Source organism: Orcinus orca, chromosome 6 (genome assembly GCF_937001465.1).
Source record: "Orcinus orca chromosome 6, mOrcOrc1.1, whole genome shotgun sequence".
Classification (NCBI taxonomy): Eukaryota; Metazoa; Chordata; class Mammalia; order Artiodactyla; family Delphinidae; genus Orcinus; species Orcinus orca.
This window is the reverse complement of record NC_064564.1, coordinates 96,539,314-96,560,023: the sequence shown is the minus strand read 5'-3', so window position 1 is coordinate 96,560,023 and position 20,710 is coordinate 96,539,314. Positions and strand designations below refer to the sequence as shown.

General features: G+C 38.3%; 1 protein-coding gene and 1 long non-coding RNA gene across 6 annotated transcripts in view; one reads left to right on the top strand and one right to left on the bottom strand.

The window, feature by feature from the left end:
• Positions 1 to 20,710, top strand: part of LOC117201095 (uncharacterized) — a 36,189-nt gene that overhangs the window by 3,234 nt on the left and 12,245 nt on the right. Inside the window, exon 2 of the long non-coding RNA XR_007477887.1 lies at positions 8,446 to 8,507. This is a non-coding gene — a long non-coding RNA (uncharacterized LOC117201095). The remainder of the gene's footprint in view (positions 1 to 8,445; positions 8,508 to 20,710) is intronic.
• The window catches only part of ELP1 (elongator acetyltransferase complex subunit 1), a 64,919-nt gene continuing 55,806 nt past the window's right edge, over positions 11,598 to 20,710 (bottom strand). For all 5 annotated transcript variants that reach the window (XM_049710944.1, XM_049710947.1, XM_049710948.1 and 2 more), the window contains 2 exons: positions 19,022 to 19,097; positions 11,598 to 16,274 (listed from right to left, as the gene is read on the bottom strand). In XM_049710944.1, coding sequence (XP_049566901.1) covers positions 16,207 to 16,274; positions 19,022 to 19,097 — 144 coding nt within the window. In that variant the 3' untranslated portion in view covers positions 11,598 to 16,206. The remainder of the gene's footprint in view (positions 16,275 to 19,021; positions 19,098 to 20,710) is intronic.

The following is a 20,710-nucleotide window of genomic DNA, read 5'->3' as shown; positions in this document are numbered from 1 at the left end:
TGTGCCAGTACCATAATGTCTTGATTACTGTAGCTTTATAGTATAGTCTGAAGTCAGGGAGTCTGATTCCTCCAGCTCCGTTTTTTTACCTCAAGAATGCTTTGGCTATTCGGTGTCTTTTGTGTCTCCATACAAATTTTAAGATACTTTGTTCTAGTTCCGTAAAAAATGCCATTGGTAATTTGATAGGGATTGCATTGAATCTGTAGATTGCTTTGGGTAGTACAGTCATTTTCACAATATTGATTTTTCCAATCCAAGAACATGGTATATCTCTCCATCTGTTGGTATCATCTTTAATTTCTTTCATCAGTGATTTATAGTTTTCTGCATACAGGTCTTTTGTCTCCCTAGGTAGGTTTATTCCTAGGCATTTTACTGTTTTTGTTGCAATGGTAAATGGGAGTGTTTCCTTAATTTCACTTTCAGATTTTTTATCATTAGTGTATGGGAATGCAAGACATTTCTGTGCATTAATTTCATATCCTGCTACTTTACCAAATTCATTGATTAGCTCTAGCAGTTTTCTAGTGGCATCTTTAGGATTAGTATATACTATACTATGTATAGTATCATGGCATCTGCAAACAGTGACAGTTTTACTTCTTCTTTTCCAGTTTGTATTCCTTTTATTTCTTTTTTTTTCTCTGATTGCCATGGCTAGGACTTCCAAAACTATGTTGAATAATAGTGGTGAGAGTGGACATCCTTGTCTTTTCCTGCTCTTAGAGGAAATGCTTTCAGTTTTTCACCATTGAGAATGATGTTTGCTGTGGGTTTCTCGTATATGGCCTGTATTATGTTGAGGTAGGTTCCCTCTATGCCCACTTTCTGGAGAGTTATTATCATAAAAGGGTGTTGAATTTTGTCAAAAGCTTTTTCTGCATTTATTGAAATGATCATATGGTTTTTATTCTTAATTTGTTAATATGGTGTATCACGTTGATTGATTTGCGTATACTGAAGAATTCTTGCATCCCTGGGATAAATCCCACTTGATCATGGTGTATGATCCTTTTAATGTGTTGCTGGATTCTGTTTCCTAGTATTTTGTTGAGGATTTTTGCATCTATATTCATCAATGATATTGGTCTGTAATTTTCTTTTTTTGTAGTACCTTTGTCTGGTTTTGGTATCAGGGTGATGGTGGCCTCATAGAATGAGTTTGGGAGTGTTCCTTCCTCTGCAATATTTTGGAAGAGTTTGTGAAGGATGGATGTTAGCTCTTCTCTAAATGTTTGATAGAATTCACCTGTGAAGCCATCTGGTCCTGGACTTTTGTTTGTTGGAAGATTTTTAATCACAGCTTCAATTTCATTCCTTGGGATTGGTCTGTTCATATTTTCTATTCCTTCCTGGTTCAGTCTTGGAAGGTTATACCTTTCTAAGAATTGTTTTTTAACATCTTTATTGGAGTATAATTGCTTTACAATGGTGTGTTAGTTTCTGCTCCATAACACAGTGATTCAGCTATACACATACACACATTCCCATATCTCTTCCCTCTTGCGTCTACCACCCTCCCTATCCCACCCCTCTAGGTGGTCACAAAGCACCAAGCTGATCTCCCTGTGCTATGCAGCTGCTTCCCACTAGCTATCTGTTTTACGTTTGGTAGTGGATATATGTCCATGCCACTCTCTCACTTTGTCACAGCTTCCCCTTCCCCCTCCCCATATCCTCAAGTCCATTGTCTAGTAGGTCTGTGTCTTTATTCCTGTCTTACCTCTAGGTTCTTCATGACCTTTTTTTCTTAAATTCCATATATATGTGTTAGCATACGGTATTTGTTTTTCTCTTTCTGACTTACTTCACTCTGTATGACAGACTCTAGGTCCAACCACCTCACTACAAATATCTCAATTTAGTTTCTTATTATTGCTGAGTAATATTCCATTGTATATATGTGCCACATCTTCTTTATCCATTCATCTGATGATGGACACTTAGGTTGTTTCCATCTCCGGGCTATTGTAAATAGAGCTGCAATGAGTATTTTGGTACATGACTCTTTTTGAATTATGGTTTTCTCAGGGTATATGCACAGTAGTGGGATTGCTGGGTCGTATGGTAGTTCTATTTGTAGTTTTTTAAGGAACCTCCATACTGTTCTCCATAGTGGCTGTATCAACCTACATTCCCACCAACAGTGCAAGGGAGTTCACTTTTCTCCACACCCTCTCCAGCATTTATTGTTTCTAGACTTTTTGATGATGGCCATTATGACCAGTGTGAAATGATATCTCATTGTAGTTTTGATTTGCATTTCTCTAATGATTAATGATGTTGAGCATTCTTTCATGTGTTTGTTGGCAGTCTGTATATCATCTTTGGAGAAATGTCTATTAGGGTCTTCTGCCCATTTTTGGATTGGGTGGTTTGGTTTTTTGTTATTGAGCTGCATGAGCTGCCTGTAAATCTTGGAGATTAATCCTTTGTCAGTTGCTTCATTTGCAAATATTTTCTCCCATTCTGAGGGTTGTCTTTTGGTCTTGTTTATGGTTTCCTTTGCTGTGCAAAAGCTTTTAAGTTTCATTAGGTCCCATTTATTTTTGTTTTTATTTCCATTTCTCTAGGAGGTGGGTCAAAAAGGATCTTGCTGTGATTTATGTCATAGAGTGTTCTGCCTTTGTTTTCTTCTAGGAGTTTGATAGTGTCTGGCCTTACATTTAGGTCTTTAATCCACTGTGAGTTTGTTTTTGTGTATGGTGTTAGGAAGTGTTATAATTTCATTCTTTTACATGTAGCTGTCCAGTTTTCCCAGCACCACTTACTGAAGAGGCTGTCTTTTCTCCACTGTATATTCTTGACTCCTTTATCAAGGTAAGGTGACCATATGTGCATGGGTTTATCTCTGGGCTTTCTATCCTGTTCCATTGATCTATATTTCTGTTTTTGTGCCAGTATCATACTGTCTTGATTACTGTAGCTTTGTAGTATAGTCTGAAGTCAGGGAGCCTGATTCTTCCAGCTCCATTTTTCGTTCCCAAGATTGCTTTGGCTATTCGGGGTCTTTTGTGTTTGCATACAAATTGTGAAACTTTTTGTTCTAGTTCTGTGAAAAATGCCAGTGGTAGTCTGATAGGGATTGCACTGAATCTCTAGATTGCTCTAGGTAGTAGAGTCATTTTCACAATGTTGATTCTTCCAATCAAAGAACATGGTATATCTCTCCATCTGTTTGTATCCTCTTTAATTTCTTTCATCAGTGTCTTATAATTTTCTGCATACAGATCTTCTCTCCTTAGGTAGGTTTATTCCTAGATTTTTTTTTTTTTTTTTTTTGCAGTGGTAAATGGGAGTGTCTTCTTAATTTCACTTTCAGGTTTTTCATCATTAGTTTTTAGGAATGCCAGAGATTTCTGTGCATTAATTTTGTATCCTACTTTACCAAATTCATTGCTTAGCTCTAGAAGTTTTCTGGTAGCATCTTTAGGATTCTCTATGTAGAGTGTCATGTCATCTGCAAACAGTGACAGCTTTACTTCTTTTCTGATTTGGATTCCTTTTATTTCCTTTTCTCTGATTGCTGTGGCTAAAACTTCCAGAACTATGTTGAATAAGAGTGGTGAGAGTGGGCAGCCTTGTCTTGTTCCTGATCTTAGTGGAAATGCTTTCAGTTTTTCACCATTGAGGACAATGTCGGCTGTGGGTTTGTCATATATGGCCTTTATTATGTTGAGGAAAGCTCCCTCTATGCCTGCTTTCTGCAGGGTTTTTATCATAAATGGGTGTTGAATTTTGTTGAAAGCTGTCTCTGCATCTATTGAGATGATCATGTTTTTTCTCTTTCAATTCGTTAATATGGTGTATCACGTTGATTGATTTGTGTATATTGAAGAATCCTTGCATTCCTGAAATAAACCCCACTTAATCATGGTGTATGAGCCTTTTAACGTGCTGTTGGATTCTGTTTGCTAGTATTTTGTCGAGGATTTTTGCATGTATGTTCATCAGTGATATTGGCCTGTAGTTTTCTTTGTGACATTCTTGTCTGGTTTTGGTATCAGGGTGATGGTGGCCTCGTGGAATGAGTTTAGGAGTGTTCCTCTCTCTGCTATATTTTGGAAGAGTTGAGAAGGATAGGCGTTAGCTCTTCCCTAAATGTTTGTTAGAATTCGCCTGTGAAGCCATCTGGTCCTGGGCTTTTGTGTGTTGGAAGATTTTTAATCACAGTTTCAATTTCAGTGCTTGTGATGGGTCTGTTCATATTTTCTATTTCTTCCAGGTTCAGGCTCAGCAGGTTGTGCATTTCTAAGAATTTGTCCATTTTTTCCAGGTTATCCATTTTATTGGCATAGAGTTGCTTGTAGTAATTGCTCATGATGCTTTGTATTTCTGCAGTGTCAGTTGTCACTTCTCCTTTTTCATTTCTAATTCTACTGAGTCTTCTCCCTTTTTTTTTTGATGAGTCTGGCTAATGGTTTATCAATTTTGTTTATCTTCTCAAAGAACCAGCTTTTAGTTTTATTGTTCTTTGCTATCATTTCCTTCATTTCTTTTTCATTTATTTCTGATCTTTATGATTTCTTTCCTTCTGCTAACTTTGCGGGTTTTTTATTCTTCGTTCTCTAATTCCTTTAGGTGCAAGGTTAGGTTATTTGAGATGTTTCCTGTTTCTTAAGGTAGGATTGTATTTCTATGAACTTGCCTCGTAGAACTGCTTTCGCTGCATCCCATCGGTTTTGGGTTGTCGTGTTTTCGTTGTCATTTGTTTCTAGGTATTTTTTGATTTCCTCTTTGATTTTTTCAGTGATCTCTTGGTTATTTAGTAGTGTCTTGTTTAGCCTCCATGTGTTTGTATTTTTTAGAGATCTTTTCCTGTATTTGATATCTAGTTTCATAGCGTTGTGGTCGGAAAAGATACTTGACATGATTTCAGTTTTCTTAAATTTACCAAGGCTTGATTTGTGACCTAAGATATGATCTATCCTGGAGAATGTTCCATGAGCACTTGAGAAGAATGTGTATTCTGTTGTTTTTGGATGGAATGTCCTATAAATATCAGTTAAGCCTATCTTGTTTAATGTATCATTTAAAGCTTGTGTTTCCTTATTTATTTTCATTTTGGATGATCTGTCCATTGGTGAAAGTGGGGTGTTAAAGTCCCCTACTATGATTGTGTTACTGTCGATTTCCCCTTTTATGGCTGTTAGTATTTGCCTTATGTATTGAGGTGCTTCTATGTTGGGTGCATAAATATTTACAATTGTTATATCTTCTTCTTGGATTGATCCCTTGGTCATTATGTAGTGTCCTTCTTTCTCTCTTCTAGTAGTCTTTATTTTAAAGTCTATTTTTCTGATATGAGAATTGCTACTCCAGCTTTCTTTTCTTTTGCGGTACGCGGGCCTCTCACTGTTGTGGCCTCTCCCATTGTGGAGCACAGGCTCCGGAGGGGCAGGCTCAGCGGCCGTGGCTCATGGGCCTGGTCGCTCCGCAGCACGGGGGATCTTCCCAGACTGGGTCACGAACCCGTGTCCCGTGCATTGGCAGGCGGACTCTCAACCACTGCACCACCAGGGAAGCCCTCCAGCTTTCTTTTGATTTCCATTTGCATGGAATATCTTTTCCCATCCCCTCACTTTCAGTCTGTATGTGTCCCTAGGTCTGAAGTGGGTCTCTTGTAGACAGGGTATATATGGGTCTTGGTTTTGTATCCATTCAGCCAGTCTGTGTCTTTTGGTTGGAGCATTTAATCCATTTACATTTAAGGTAATTATTGATATGTATGTTCCTATTCCCATTTTCTTAATTGTTTTGGGCTTGTTATTTTAGGTCTTTTCCTTCTCTTGTGTTTCTTGCCTAGAGAAGTTCCTTTAGCATTTGTTGTAAAGCTGGTTTGGTGGTGCTGAACTCTCTCAGCTTTTGCTTGTCTGTAAAGGTTTTAATTTCTCCATCAAATCTGAATGAGATCCTTGCTGGGTAGAGTAATCTTGGTTGTAGGTTTTTCTCCTTCATCACTTTAAGTATGTCCTGCCAGTCCCTTCTGGCTTGCAGAGTTTCTGCTGAAAGACCAGCTGTTAACCTTATGGGGATTCCCTTGTGTGTTATTTGTCATTTTTCCCTTGCTGCTTTTAATATGTTTTCTTTGTATTTAATTTTTGATAGTTTGATATGTGTCTTGGTGTGTTTCTCCTTGGATTTATCCTGTATGGGACTCTCTGTGCTTCCTGGACTTGATTAGCTATTTCCTTTCCCATATTAGGGAAGTTTTCAACTATAATCTCTTCAAATATTTTCTCCATCCCTTTCTTTTTCTCTTCTTCTTGTGGGACCCTTATAATTCGAATGTTGGTGCATTTAATGTTTTCCCAGAGGTCTCTGAGACTGTCCTCAGTTCTTTTCATTCTTTTTTTTTTATTCTGCTCTGCAGTAGTTATTTCCACTATTTTATCTTCCAGGTCATTTATCCGTTCTTCTGCTTCAGTTATTCTGCTATTGATCCCTTCTAGAGTATTTTTAATTTCATATATTGTGCTGTTCATCGTTGCTTATTTCCTCTTTAGTTCTTCTAGGGCCTTGTTAAATGTTTCTTGCATTTTCTCTATTCTATTTCTAAGGTTTTGGATCATCTTTACTATCATTATTCTGAATTCTTTTTCAGGTAGACTGCCTATTTCCTCTTCATTTGTTAGGTCTGGTGGGTTTTTACCTTTCTCCTTCATCTGCTGTGTATTTTTCTGTCTTCTCATTTTCTTATCTTACCGTGTTTGAGGTCTCCTTTTTGCAGGCTGCAGGTTCGTAGCTCCCGTTGTTTTTGGTGTCTGTCCCCAGTGCCTAAGGTTGGTTCAGTGGGTTGTGTAGGCTTCCTGGTGGAGGGGACTAGTGCCTGTGTTCTGGTGGATGAGGCTGGATCTTGTCTTTCTGGTGGGTAGGTCCACGTCTGGTGGTGTGTTTTGGGGTGTCTGTGGCCTTATTATGATTTTAGGCAGCCTCTCTGCTAATGGGTGGGGTTGTGTTCCGGTCTTGCTAGTTGTTTGGCATAGGTGTCCAGCACTGTAGCTTGCTGGTCATTGAGTGAAGCTGGATCTTGGTGTTGAGACGGAGATCTCTGGGAGATTTTCTCCATTTGATATTATGTGGAGCTGGGAGGTCTCTTGTGGACCAGTGTCCTGAAGTTGGCTCTCCCACCTCAGAGGCACAGCAGTGACTCCTGGCTGCAGCACCAAGAGCCTTTCATCCACATGGCTGACCAGTCCTCCTCCAAACTGTCAAAGTCTTGAAAAACAAGGAAAGCCTGAGAAACTGTCACAGGCAAGAGAAACCCAAGGAGACAGTATGATCTGCTGTACTGTGGCCTCCTGGAAGGGATCAGTTGTGGAAGCTGCAAGTCCGAAACCAACGGGCATCGGGGTTGGTTTCTGATAAAAGCTCTCTTGCTGGCATGCAGATGACTGACTGCCTTGCTGTGTTCTCACATGGTGGAGAGGGCTGTTATTTGTAGTTTAAATTTTCTAGTTCTGTTCTTGGTGTCTGTTATCTTCTCTTACATCCTTTTCAACTTTTAGCTTGCTGTGTGTCATGCCTTATAATGGAGTGCACCTAGTTCTCCCAGATTCTTAGCAGAAAAAGGTGGAGAAGACAGTGCTCAAAGATTTTTGAGAAATGTTACAAGGTGGAGTCACTTCATGTGTACATTTAACTTAGTTTACACAAGTCACCAAAAGAAAGAAAAGATAGCTATTTAAACAGTGCAGGTGACTATTCCTGGTTTTGTCAGTGATAATATGCCCTGGAGTTAGCATGAAATGGGAGACGTGACTCTGCCAGCCCCTTAGTTAACTCTGGGTTCTGTGTGCCTCTCATAGTGTAATTATCTCAACTGGGCTGAGAATGAGTCTCAGATCTGAAGATACTGCAAGACCCCTGACATAAGCCAACTACCCCCATCTAGTGCGCAACCAAAGAAACAGCAGCCTCTTCCTATTAGAGGAAATAATGGATTAGTGCGAGATGCTAGGTCAGTTTCCCACATGTGTGCCTTTGTAAGCATTTTTCATGACTGATTTTGACTATATGTGATTTTCACATCCCATGCTAAATTTTGATTGTAACTGCCATTTAAGATAGGACCCCATGGTATTCCTGCCTCTCTCTCTCATAGAAATTCACAAAGTATATAGTTTGATACACAATAAAGACATATTAATGACGCATTTCAGCAAAAGAATGCTTACCTTACCCAGTGCTTCACAAACGTACTTGACCTGAGAATGGTTTCTTGGTCCTGCCCTTTATGATCCTTCGAGCAGTCTTGGGGAACACTTTTGAAAATGCTATTTTAAAGAGTTCACTTTGAATGTATACTCTGTAGAGCTCAATCTCCAATTTGTAGGGGACCATTTTGATTTAAATAGTACCACCTAAAACCGTTTCAACTTGAGTTTTGGGAATACCGTTCTTAGTAAGCCGACTGTGCTCAGATGCTTACTGTCTTTGCAGGAAAGCTAGCTGAGCAGAGGAAGCACAGCGACGCAGCCACAGTTTTGGAACAGTACGCCCAGGTAAACTCAGTGCCTCCCTTCCACACCCCTCCCCCACCCCCAATCAACAAGCAAGGGCTTCCCAGTTGTACCTTAGTGATCATGAAAATTAAAGGAACTGTGGGTATTTAGGAAATCCAGAGATAGTATTTCCCCTGAGGGTCTCCCATCTTGCTGGCTTGACTTGGTAATCTAAATTCAGTATATCTCTAAGTAATTACACTTGCTGTGCCAAACAACACTATTATAATATGCACTAGTGGCTTGACCTTGGTAGAAAGTATAAATTAAATCTGAAGGGAATTATACCTTTTATATTAACTTGCCAAAGTAGAAACAATGAGAAAAGACCGTTCTCAACCAAAAGGATGGAGCGTTACACCCTTTTTCGGCTTTCACTCCCGTTCTTTCTGTTGGAAATGTCTCTTTTACCTCGGGCAGCTTGATGGGTTCCAATTTCCCACCAGATTATAAAGATAAGTACCTACACCAGCTTTTGATAGAATTCCAGGATTTATTATGAAAATAATAAAGCCTATGCGTTGTCACAGACTTAACAGGACACAGGTACACAATTAATACCAGGGATTCCTGCCTCTAGGGTTTTGGCCTTTGATGAGAAAGTGTTTGTTACAGTTGTCACTAGTGGGCACATCTGCATAACAAAATTGTGCTTTTAAAATATTTCATTGTCTTTCATGTAATAAGAGTCAGTGAAACAAGGTAACTAAAATGTGATATCATTAGATCCTGGAAAGAAAATATGTTGGGTGATTGAGCTGAAAACATGAAGATATATCCCACCTAAGATGGTTAACTAAATGGATAAGATGCCTGCTTTTGATTTCTAACATTTCTTTTTGACTCTTTCTTAGAATTTCCAACTCTCTGCTTACATGACCCATCTGTTCTTCCACGTTGTTTTTTCCATTAGAGGTGTTATCATATTTATTGTACTGATCTTAAGTTCCCAGTCTCACAGTCTTCAACATCCCTGCCATATCAGAGTTGTGTTCTGATGCTTGCTTTGACTCTTCAAACTGTGTTTTAATCCCTTTTGTATGCCTTGTAATTTTCTGTCAAAAGCCTAATGTGTGTGATATACTGGGTTAAAGCAAATCTGATAAATAGGTCTTTAATGATATGGGGATGAGGCTGGGGGTTGGGTAGGAGAAGTGTTCTGTAGTCCTGTGATTAACTGGCAGTCTTGAAGTGAGCATGTACCTCATCTGTGAACTTCACCAGTGCTTCTCAGTCTTTTTTCACTTCTTAGGTAGGACAGGAAGGTTAGAGGGGGCTGGAGTTGGGTGTTTCCCTGCCTCCACATTGGTTAGGCCCTGGTGAAACCCACTTCGATTAGGCTCTGCCAAAATCATTTGAGTGCAGGTCTTGTCAGTATTTTCAAATGTCTGCTTTTCCCTTCCCCCTGCTAGCAGTACATAGTCACCCTGAGAAGTTCTGGTAGGGCTCTTGGAGGTAAAAACTCACAAAAGTATAGGAATCTCTGTAAGTATGGACCCCCACAGAGTTTTTAACTCTTGGCCTTGTCTACAGTGAGTGATATTAGCTGGAGAAATTCAGTCTTTCACCCTAAGTGTGATGTTTGCTAGCTTTTTTGGGAGTTTAATAGATGTGAGAAACTGGGAGGGCTGTTGTTGGAGTTGGTAAACTATAGCCTGTGGGCCAAATCTCGTTGGCCACCTGTTTTGTAAATAAATTTTTATTGGAACATAGCCCCACCATTTGTTTACCCATTGTCTGTGGCTGCTTTTGCACTTAAAACCACAGAGTTGAAGAGTTGTGACAGAGACAGTCTGGATGAAAGTCCCAGAAAGCCTAAAATATTAACTCTCTATCCTTTTACAGAAAAAATTTGCCAATCCTAGCCCACTTGTGTTAAGGAAATTCCCTTTTATTTCTGGTTCTGAGTTTTTATCATGAACGGGTATTGAAGTTTGCTGATTGCCTCTTAAACTAAGATGTTTTCTGTTTTGTTTTTAGACCAGTGATAGGGTGAATTGTATTTATGTTTTTTCTTTTTTTTAATTGAAGGATAATAGCTTATTTACAATGTTGTGTTAATTTCTGCTATACAGCAAAGTGATTCGGCTGTACATATATATACATTCGTTTTTATATATTATTTTCCATTATGGTTTATCATAGGATACTGAATATATACTTCTCTGTGCTATACAGTAGGACCTTGTTGTTTATCCATTCCATATATGATAGGTTACATCTGCTCACCCCAACCTCCCACTCCATCCCTCCCCCACCCTCTTCCCCCTTGGAAACAAGTCTGTTCTCTATGAGTGTGAGTCTGTTTCTGTCTCGTACATAGGTTCATTTGTGTCATATTTTAGACTCCACATATAAGTGACATCATGTGGTATTTGTCTTTCTGACTTTCTTCACTTAGTATGATAATCTCTTGTTGCTGTAAATACCATTGTTCTGTTATATGGCTGAGTAGTATTCCACTGTATTATATGTACCACATTTTCTTTATCCATTCATCAGTTGATGGACATTAAGACTGTTTCCATGTCCTGGCTATTGTGAATAGCGCTGCTATGAACATAGGGGTGCATGTATCTTTTTGGATTAGTTTTGTCTGGATATATGCCCAGGAGTGGGATTGCTGGCTCATATGGTAATTCTATTTTTAGTTTTCTGAGGACCCTCCATACTGTTTTCCATAGCAGCCGCACCAACTTACTTACATTCCCACCAGTGGTGCAGGAGGGGTCCCTTTCCTCCACATCCTCTCCAACATTTGTTATTTTATAGAGTTTTAATGATGGCCATTCTGACCTGTGTGAGGTGGTACCTCATTGTAGTTTTGATTTGCATTTCTCTAATAATTGGCACTGTTGAGCATCTTTCTTTCCATGTGCCTCTTGGCCATCTGTATGTTATTGGGAGAAATGTGTATTTTGGTCTTATGCCCATTTTTCGATTTGGTTGTTTGTTCAGTTGTATGAACTGTTTGTATATTTTGGAATTTATGCCCTTGTCCATAGCATCGTTTAGAAATATTTTCTGCCATTCTGTAGGTTTTCTTTTCGTTTTGTTTATGGTTTCCTTTGCTGTGCAAAAGCTTCTAAGTTTGACACGGTCCCATTTATTTTTATTTCCATTGCCTTGGAAGACTGACCTTAGAAAACATTGGTACGATTTATATCAGAGAATGTTTTGCCTATGATCTCTTCTAGAGATACAATAGAACATATAATGATACAATAGAACAGTTAGAGTTAATTGATGTTTCCAGGACATTACATCCAAAAAACCAGAATTCACATTATTTCCAAGTGCACATGGAACATCCTCTAGGACTGACCACATACCAGGGCACAAAACAAACCTCAACAAATTTAAGAGTGTAGGAATTATTTGTAGCATCTTCTCAGACCACAGTGCCATGAAACTTGAAATCACAGAAAAAGAAATGCGAAAAACGATAACATGGAGACTAAACACCATGCTACTAAAAAAACAATGTGTCAATGAGGAAATGAAAAATTACCTTGTAACAAATGACAGTGAAAATACAACCATACAAAATCTAGGGGATGCAGCAAAACCAGTTCTAGGGGGAAGTTCATCACAATACAGCCCTTCCTTACAAAACAAGAAAAATCTCAACCTAACCAACCACTAAAAAGAATTACAAACAAAACAAAGCCAGCAGAAAAAAGGAAAGACTAAAGATCAGAGAGGAATAGAGATTAAAAAAAGGACAAAAACCAATAAAAGCAAGAGCTGGTTCTTTGAAAGGGCAGACAAAATTGACAAAACTCTCCAGGCACAAAAAGACAAGAGAACCTAAATAAGCAAAATAAGAAATGAAAAATCAACCAGTTATACAGAAATACAAAAAACTATAAGGGAATACTATGAACAATTATATACCAACAGATTTGAAAACCTAGATGTAATAGACAAGTTTCTAGAAAGACAGAGCCCACCAAAATTGAATCAAGAAGAAATAGACAATTTGAAAAAACTCCCTACAAAGTCCAGGACTGGATGGCTTCACAGGTGAATTGTACCAAACATACAAAGAAGAACCTATACCAATCCTTCTCAAACTCTTTGAAAACACTGAAGAGGAGGAACAAACACTACCAAAGACATTCTATGAAGCCACCATCACCCTGATATCAAAACTGGACAAAGGTATCACCTAAAAAGAAAATTACAAGCCAGTATCTTTGATGAATACAAATGCAGAAATTCTCAACAAAATATTAGCAAATTGAATCCAACAACACATGAAGAAGATCATACATGGGACTTCCCTGGTGGTGCAGTGGTTAAGAATCCGCCTGCTAATGCAGGGTACACGGGTTCAATCCCTGGTCCGGGAATATCCCACGTGCCATGGAGCAGCTAAGCCTGTGCGCCACAACTACTGAAGCCTGCGCGCCTAGAGCCCATGCTCCACAACAAGAGAAGCCACTGCAGTGAGAGCCCGCACACTGCAATGAGGAGTAGCCCCCACTCTCCGCAACTAGAGAAAGCCCATGAGCATCAACAAAGACCCAACACAACCATAAATAAAAAATCATACACCAAGTGGGATTCATCCCAACTTCACAAGGATGGTTCAACATATGCAAATCAATGTGATACACCACATCAAAAGACAAGACAAAAACCACATGATCATCTCAATACATGCAGAAAAAGCTTTTGCCAAAATTCAGTGTCCATTCATGATAAAAACTTTCCAAAGTGGGTAGAGAGGCAACATATCTCAACATAATAAAACCTATTTATGACAAACCCACAGCCAATATAATACTCAATGGTGAAAAGCTGAAAGCCCTCCTGCTAAAATCTGGAACAAGACAAGGATGTTCACTTTCACCACTTCTACTGAACATAGAACTGGAAGCCCTAACCACAGCAGTCAGACAAGAAAAAGAAATAAAATGTATCCAAATTGGGAGGGAAGAGGTAAAATTTTCATTATCTGCAGATGACATGACCCTGTATATAGAAAATCCTAAGCACTCCACACAAAAACTACTAGAACTGATCAGTAAGTACCAGGATACAAGATTAACATACAGAAACTGGTTGCATTTCTTTACACTAACAATGAAATACCAGAACGGGAATGTAAAAAAAAAATACCTTTTAACATCACAGCCCCAAAATAAAAATACTTAGAAGTAAACCTGACCAAGGAGATTAAAGACTTATGTATAAAACATTAATAAAGGAAATTAAAGATGATTCAAAGAAATGGAAAGATATGCCATGCTCTTGAAATGGAAAAATTAATATTATTAAAGGATTGCCAAAGTAATCCTGAGGAAAAGAACAAAGCAGGAGGCATAAACCTTCCAGACTTCAGACAATACTACCAAGCTACAGTAATCAAAACAGTGTGATATAGGCACAAAAACAGACACATGGATCAATGGAACAAAACAGAGAACTCAGAAACCCACACACCTATGGTCAATTAAACCTTAAAGGAGGCAAGAATATAAAATGGGAAAAAGACAGTCTCTTAAGCAAGTGATACTGGGAAAGTTGGACAGCTGCATGTAAATCAATGAAGTGAGAACATACCTTTACACCATGCACAAAAATAAACTCAAAATGCCTTAAAGCTTATTTTTAAGAAATCCTCTTCAATTATGACTATGAAAAATCCCTCAGATGTGTGCATGTGTGTATATATGTAGATACATATGGAAAATAAAGTTACTTTAAAATACGTGGCAATGCTAAGAAATTACACCAAGCTATACTCATAAAGACATAATAAAAACATTAGCTCCTGCCTCTGTTTTTTAACGAAGTCTAAATTTAAAATGTGCATTTATCGGAGAAAGTCCTCTGCAAGTTTCCTCTTGATGTCTGAAGCATCTGAACAAAGCTGATTCCATGGAACAAACTAAATAACTGAGGCTTTTAGCTTCTTGCATGAATTTGCTTTGGGAAGAGGCCAAATTTGGGGGAAGAATTATATACCCTTCTCTAGAACTTGACAAAATCTTTCCCACAAATTAAGCATTCACAACTCCAAGGAGTTTCTCCTTTGCCCATACACAGCACTTTTCCCCATGAATTCACCCTTGACTTAGCCTTCAATTTGGAAGGTCTGCTCTCACTTGCTTCTACTCCAAATGAATAAAATTCCATCTTGCTCAGAGAGAGAGTAACTGATAGTAATTTGTATTCACACAAATTCTTTTTTGCTGCTTCAATATATTATTTCAAGGAAAGTGAACATCCATGCAAAGTCACACCATTATCAACAGACACATTTACTTCTATTTCCCACCCATCAGCATGGGTCCCTTTACTATTATCCATAGCAAGAGCACTATAATATATTAAAATGACATGTAAGTTACCATGTTCATTAATCCACACCAAAGAGTAGTCACAAAACACTTGCAGCCTTTCAACGTTGGGCACTTAATTATAGATATTCTTCTTCTACTTTTTCTATTATTTTGTGAAAATTTTCAGACACACAGAAAAGATGAATTATACAGTGAACACACCTAGATTCTAAAGTTTACATTTTGCTATACTAGGCAAAGTCTTCTTTAGTTACACAATTCTGGGTATACCTATACTCTGATGTCCTGTTAGTTTACGTACAGTAATAAAGGTCTGGTTCTGGTATTAAAAGCATGAAAGAGATTGTTAACCTTACCCAAGAGTCAGCCACAAACTACTGTCAAAACGAACTGAGCTTTTTTCTAGACTCACTAAAAAGAGATAACATTCTCATTTCTTCCAAAGAAAATAACTAAAAGACAGAGGTCAGTTAAGCACCATAAAGAAAAATAAATGAAATGACCTAAATACTGACAAAAACATTATGTTAAAAGAAGCAACATTTGGAGAAAAAGGAGTAACTTACTACTGTTCATGCCTGTGATGCACACTGCTCACCATCCCAAATGTACGCAATACTGTTTCAGAAATTCTAATCTGTTCCAGCTCTAACACTGCTAACTCTAGCAGAACATTCACAGGCAATAAAAATAGTCCATATGGACACTGTAGTGATAGGAGGCTCAAACCAGTTATAACTGGAAGCACATGACCTGGCAAGATATTAGAAAATAACCGCTGTCAGCATAGGAAAGCTTAGAATATCAAAGGATAGATTTCACTTTTCATTCTGCTTTAGTTCAAGGTGAAGTCATTTAAATGATTAAATTCGACCTATCGTTGGGAGCACTAATAGCCATTAGTTGTTTATACATAAGGCTTTCCTCAAGGAACATAAAACAATTTAAAAACATTATTTAACTTCTCTTCACACTTCTGAGGTAGCAGCCACAAAACATTCCCAATTAACTGAGGCACAAGTCAATTCTGTGATTTGTCTACTTACGGTCCCAATATGATTCAGACCTGTAGCTGGGAATGAAACTCAATGTCCTGATTACCATAAATACCAGAAATATGCTCTCAATCAGCACTAAGCAGAAGAACAGTAATTTTTACGAAATGATGCTATATGGGTTAAAGCTTTAAGCCTTGCTAACGATTAAGATTATATGCAAAATAAAATAGAACTGGTGTCTGCTGAGGTCAGCTGCAAAGAGCAGCTCTCCGTAATGCTAAGGTAGATGGTCTTACTCTCCCCAGTTCCCAGCAGCCAGGCCTCGAGGAGTGAGGAGGGGAAGGAAAACAGCCTTCTCTGCCAGAGCCCTCCTAACTGGGGTCAGAGTCACTCTAGAAGGCTCAGTTTCCACTGGGTTCTTCTGTTGATCTTTGGTGGTATAAAAAGCTCAGCATCTGAAAGAAAGGAGAGGGAAATTGTGATAGGCACACTATTTTTTCTTGGTGGGAGCTGAGGCAAGTAACTCTAAGCTAAAATTAGGCAACTGGGCTTTGCACCTACAAGACGACCATCAGAACCAGAGTTAATGTTCCATCAAACTATGCACCTAAGATCTGTACATTTTACTGTATGTAAAATTTACATCAATTTTAAGAGTAAAAAAAAGTAGTGGCGTGTATTCAGTATGTAAAGTTAATGGACAGAAAATGCTTTATGATAAAAATTTCTGCAAACACTGATCAATAAAAATGTCCATATTTTTAAAATATAAATAAATGGAGGCAGCGGGTGATGGTTGGGGGAAATTTGTCACCATTAGTTAAAACTCACAGGCCCTCTTTCAGTTAGATTTATGGAGTCTCTTATCTAAGTAGGAATCATATACAGGAAGTAGAGACATGAGAAAACATGCATAAATAAAGATGGTCTTTCTCAGTATTATTCATAGTACATCTGTATATATGACCCATACAGACATGAAAAATTATTTACATGAATATTTTGAAATGTGTGAAAAATGCTCAAGATAAAATGTTTTAAAAACATGGTTTTCATTATACATATATACATGCATGGTACACATGTATGACTAGAAATTATTAAATCTTAATTTTCTTTGCCATACTGTACAATCCAGATTTTCTCTACTAATCATAACAATTTTATAATTTCACATACAATTACTACTCTCTACACCCCCAAAAATCTATATAGACAGAAAGACCACAAGAAGTTTTGCTTATTTATAATATTGGAAAAGCCTACTTAATTCATTGTCAACAAGCTCCATAATTTTATGTTAAATAGTGGGTAAACTTTGAATGAGACTCCATCGTTTTTTTAAAAAAGAAACAAGTTATGAAAATAGTGTATTTTATTTTTAAAAATTAGGCATAACTACAATTATATTTGATTCTTAGACTTAACTAAATATAAATACCAAGTATTGACTTATTGGCAGGAAAGAAATTATTCTGACAAACTGTATGACAGCAGGACATGACATCTTTCACATTTCCATGTTTGAATTTCACAGCACAGAGAGAGTCATTTCACAAAAATAATTTGAGGGCTTTATCAGTTTTTCCAAAGACTTCTCTTAATCCTTTGATAGTCAAATCATACTCATTTGAAATGTTATCAACTGTAACAAGTCCAGTTTCGCTGTGATTTAAGCACTACTGTGGTAAAACGTTAATCCATTTTATGAAATGGATTACATTTTTGCAGACTTGCAATCAACCTGCATGGTACTACGTTGCATCTTAACATGAAACAATCAGAAAATGCCCCATCAAGTCACTGATCCCCTACTACTACTGTTAGCTGGGAAGGGGCAGGTGAGGAATATTTGAGAGGAACTAATTTTGTGAGTAGCTCATCCGCCTCTTTTTGGATTATGAGAACTTCTCCTTTCCTAAACAATCTACACTAGTGTTCCTACACAGGGACACGGATAATACATACTCTGATAATGAGGAGCCTCAAAATTTTAAAGTCTTTAAGGCTCAGCTGGGAAATGGAAGTGCTCTTTAATAAAGCCAACTAGACCAGCCTAGAGAAAGGTGTGACTGAACTTGACCTGAAGGTCAGCATCAAGCCAGCAGTGAGGAAAAGAGGGGACAGAAATCACAACTGGATTAGACACATTACAAACTAAACAATTACCAAACAGCCTCTGGCCTGAGATGAATTGTAGCATCTCAGAAATAAGTGTACGTTTTGGGACTGATATTAAAGGCAGCTTGCCAGCCTCCAGGAAGAAGGGGATCTAGGGATACAGCAGTTGTCTGCATATATGAGCTTAGCTGGAATGGAAGGGAGTTAATTTATTCCTGGTAGCAATATAAGCCATGAAAGTTAAACTTGACATGGCTCCCACAAAGTCTACTTAAAATGTTATCAAAATGCTACCACAGTAGAGCATTTAGATGAAAAAATTGCAGAACATTGCCTATCACATGCCAGAAATGCAAATAGCAGCCGTAAAAACTGCTACCTTTTCAAAGCTAAAAAGAAGTTGCTGTGCTTGACTGATCACATGAAGGGCAAATACTGTGGCACCAAACTGATCTGTCAAAAGGTTTTTAACCAACTTTCAAAAGAAAGGCTTTTAACTTTGAGGAATATGTAACCTAACTGATGAGAATCCTCTCCCGCCCACCACAAAGAAACAGAACATTTTAGGAATTCAACAGAAAATGCAGATGAAATGCTAATCTTCTTTGGATTTGTTTTCAAATTATACTGTTAATCCTAAGTATGACTAAAATGGTCCAGCTCTTAAGCAAGGAATATGAAAATGTCCCCAAGACACAATGCAAAACTGCCAATAGCCAAAAAGGATGATTCAGATGAATCCTTAAAATGTATGTGCAAATTAGACTGTTTAGGAGTCACACTTCTTCAACTGTGATGTGTCTGTATGGACTAGTGTATGCCATTGCATTAATAAGTGTGTATGTCAGAACAATTTTTTTTTAATTATACATTTAATGTCACATTGGATTTCTTACCCGCTAACCCAGGATCCCAACACTAAAGGCATTAAACTAATTTTACTAAAGACAGACTCTTAGAACTGAGGGAAAATAGTAGTGATTCCCCAATCTCTCCTTATACTACTAACCATCTCAACACTTAGAAAAAGATACTCCTTCTGCTTAGTACTATAATAATTTAGAGAGAAGAAAATACTAACCAAGAACAGGAACTGAAGTCTTTTCTTGTTGATAAGAGGCCATGATACTATTTGCAGTAGAATTGGGACCTAGAACCTAAGTAGAAAGTAGACTGAATCAGCAAAGATTATCTTATAATTCTGCTGACGGCATATACCAAATCTCTACCAGCAATAAATAGCCTTTCATTTTCATTATGGTATCAAACACATATGTGATTTTAATTTGCCAGTTTCTCCAGTCTCAATTCAGACCTCTACATCTCCTGTCCACCAGAAGAACAAGGTAATGATGGGGGGAAAACAGAAAAAGAAAATCTCAGTGATATATGCCTGGTCCTTTCCAAATTAGTGAGCCATACCCTGGGGGGAGGGGATATAATAATAAGAGGTTATAGAATATACAGAGCACCAGACTGTACTCAAAGATTTGTGAGAATTTTTACATTAAAACAATTCTGTGCATATCATGGAGGAGAATGCAAACTTGCACATGTGTTTAAGGTAAAACAAGAGACTTTGCAGGAATTCCACATCCGCTCGAGCCTCAGCAGGCACACTCCAGGCCCTCCGCCTCGCCTTCACTCAGGTCTGTGTGTTCTCTCCTGGCGCACTCTCAGCAGTGATGTCACGTGCTCAAAACACTGCCATGTGACTATACCACGTAGTATACTGCACAGATGACATTATCATGCTTTACCAACCAAAGCAAAAACACAATTTACCTGGTCATTTCCCCTAGAAGACTCATAAGTTGGTATCTTAGATGTTAACATGATCTGAATAGACAAGGGTAAGGGAGAGCATTGGGAAGCATTATAAATTGTTAGCCTAGAAAGCACTAGTTCTGAAGGTGATCACATTTCTTCTAGGAAATACTTATTATAGTAAATTCAAGTATTTATGAGGGGCTAATTCTCAGTTGCTTTTATCTTTATGGTTTGTAAAATGCTTTTATATCTACCCTCTCATCTAACCTTCAAAACATTCCACTGAAGTATACAGGGGAGTATTATCCCCATTTATAACTGAGGAAATCGAGACCCAGTAAGCTTATGAGCCGATTTCCAGCCTCTCAGCTCCAAACCCACCCTTCCTATACACTGCTCGTGATGCTGGGACTGGGGGCCTGAGAAAACACCCCTCCTTGGACAGCCGTTATGCTCCAACAATAGCAGACACCAGAGGGACAGGGCAAGGCTGGACGGAGGAAGGAGAGGGAATTTGTTCCCTGTTCGCTTGCTTTCACTCAACAGTAGCTCTGTACCCTGCAGCAGCTGTTTGTTCCAGTTTCTGTTTATTTCTATACGCTTAGACCCAGCCTCATCCTGCCCCCTCGGCAATACCAGCACTAGCTGGCTGCCACCCGCTTCTCCAAGGTTCAAGAACCAGCTCTGCAGGGGCCTCACCTCCAAGCGGCTTAATTCTAAGAATCCCAACTCTTCCTTTTGTTCCTTCAGCTTTGTGGGTACAAGCGGCTGTCGGGTTTCAATCTCAATGTTCCTTCTCTGTGTTCCCTTTCTGCCTTCTCAGTCCTCTAGTACTTGGTTAACCAGTTCCATATATTAAACTCTCTCTGATAAAATAACAGCTGTGGTTTTTGTTTTTCCTTAATGGACTCTGACTGATAAACCAGCCTTTCTGAATCAAAACTGAAACTTTGAACAACAGATGTAAGAGACTGAGCAGATATACACAATAAATAGATGA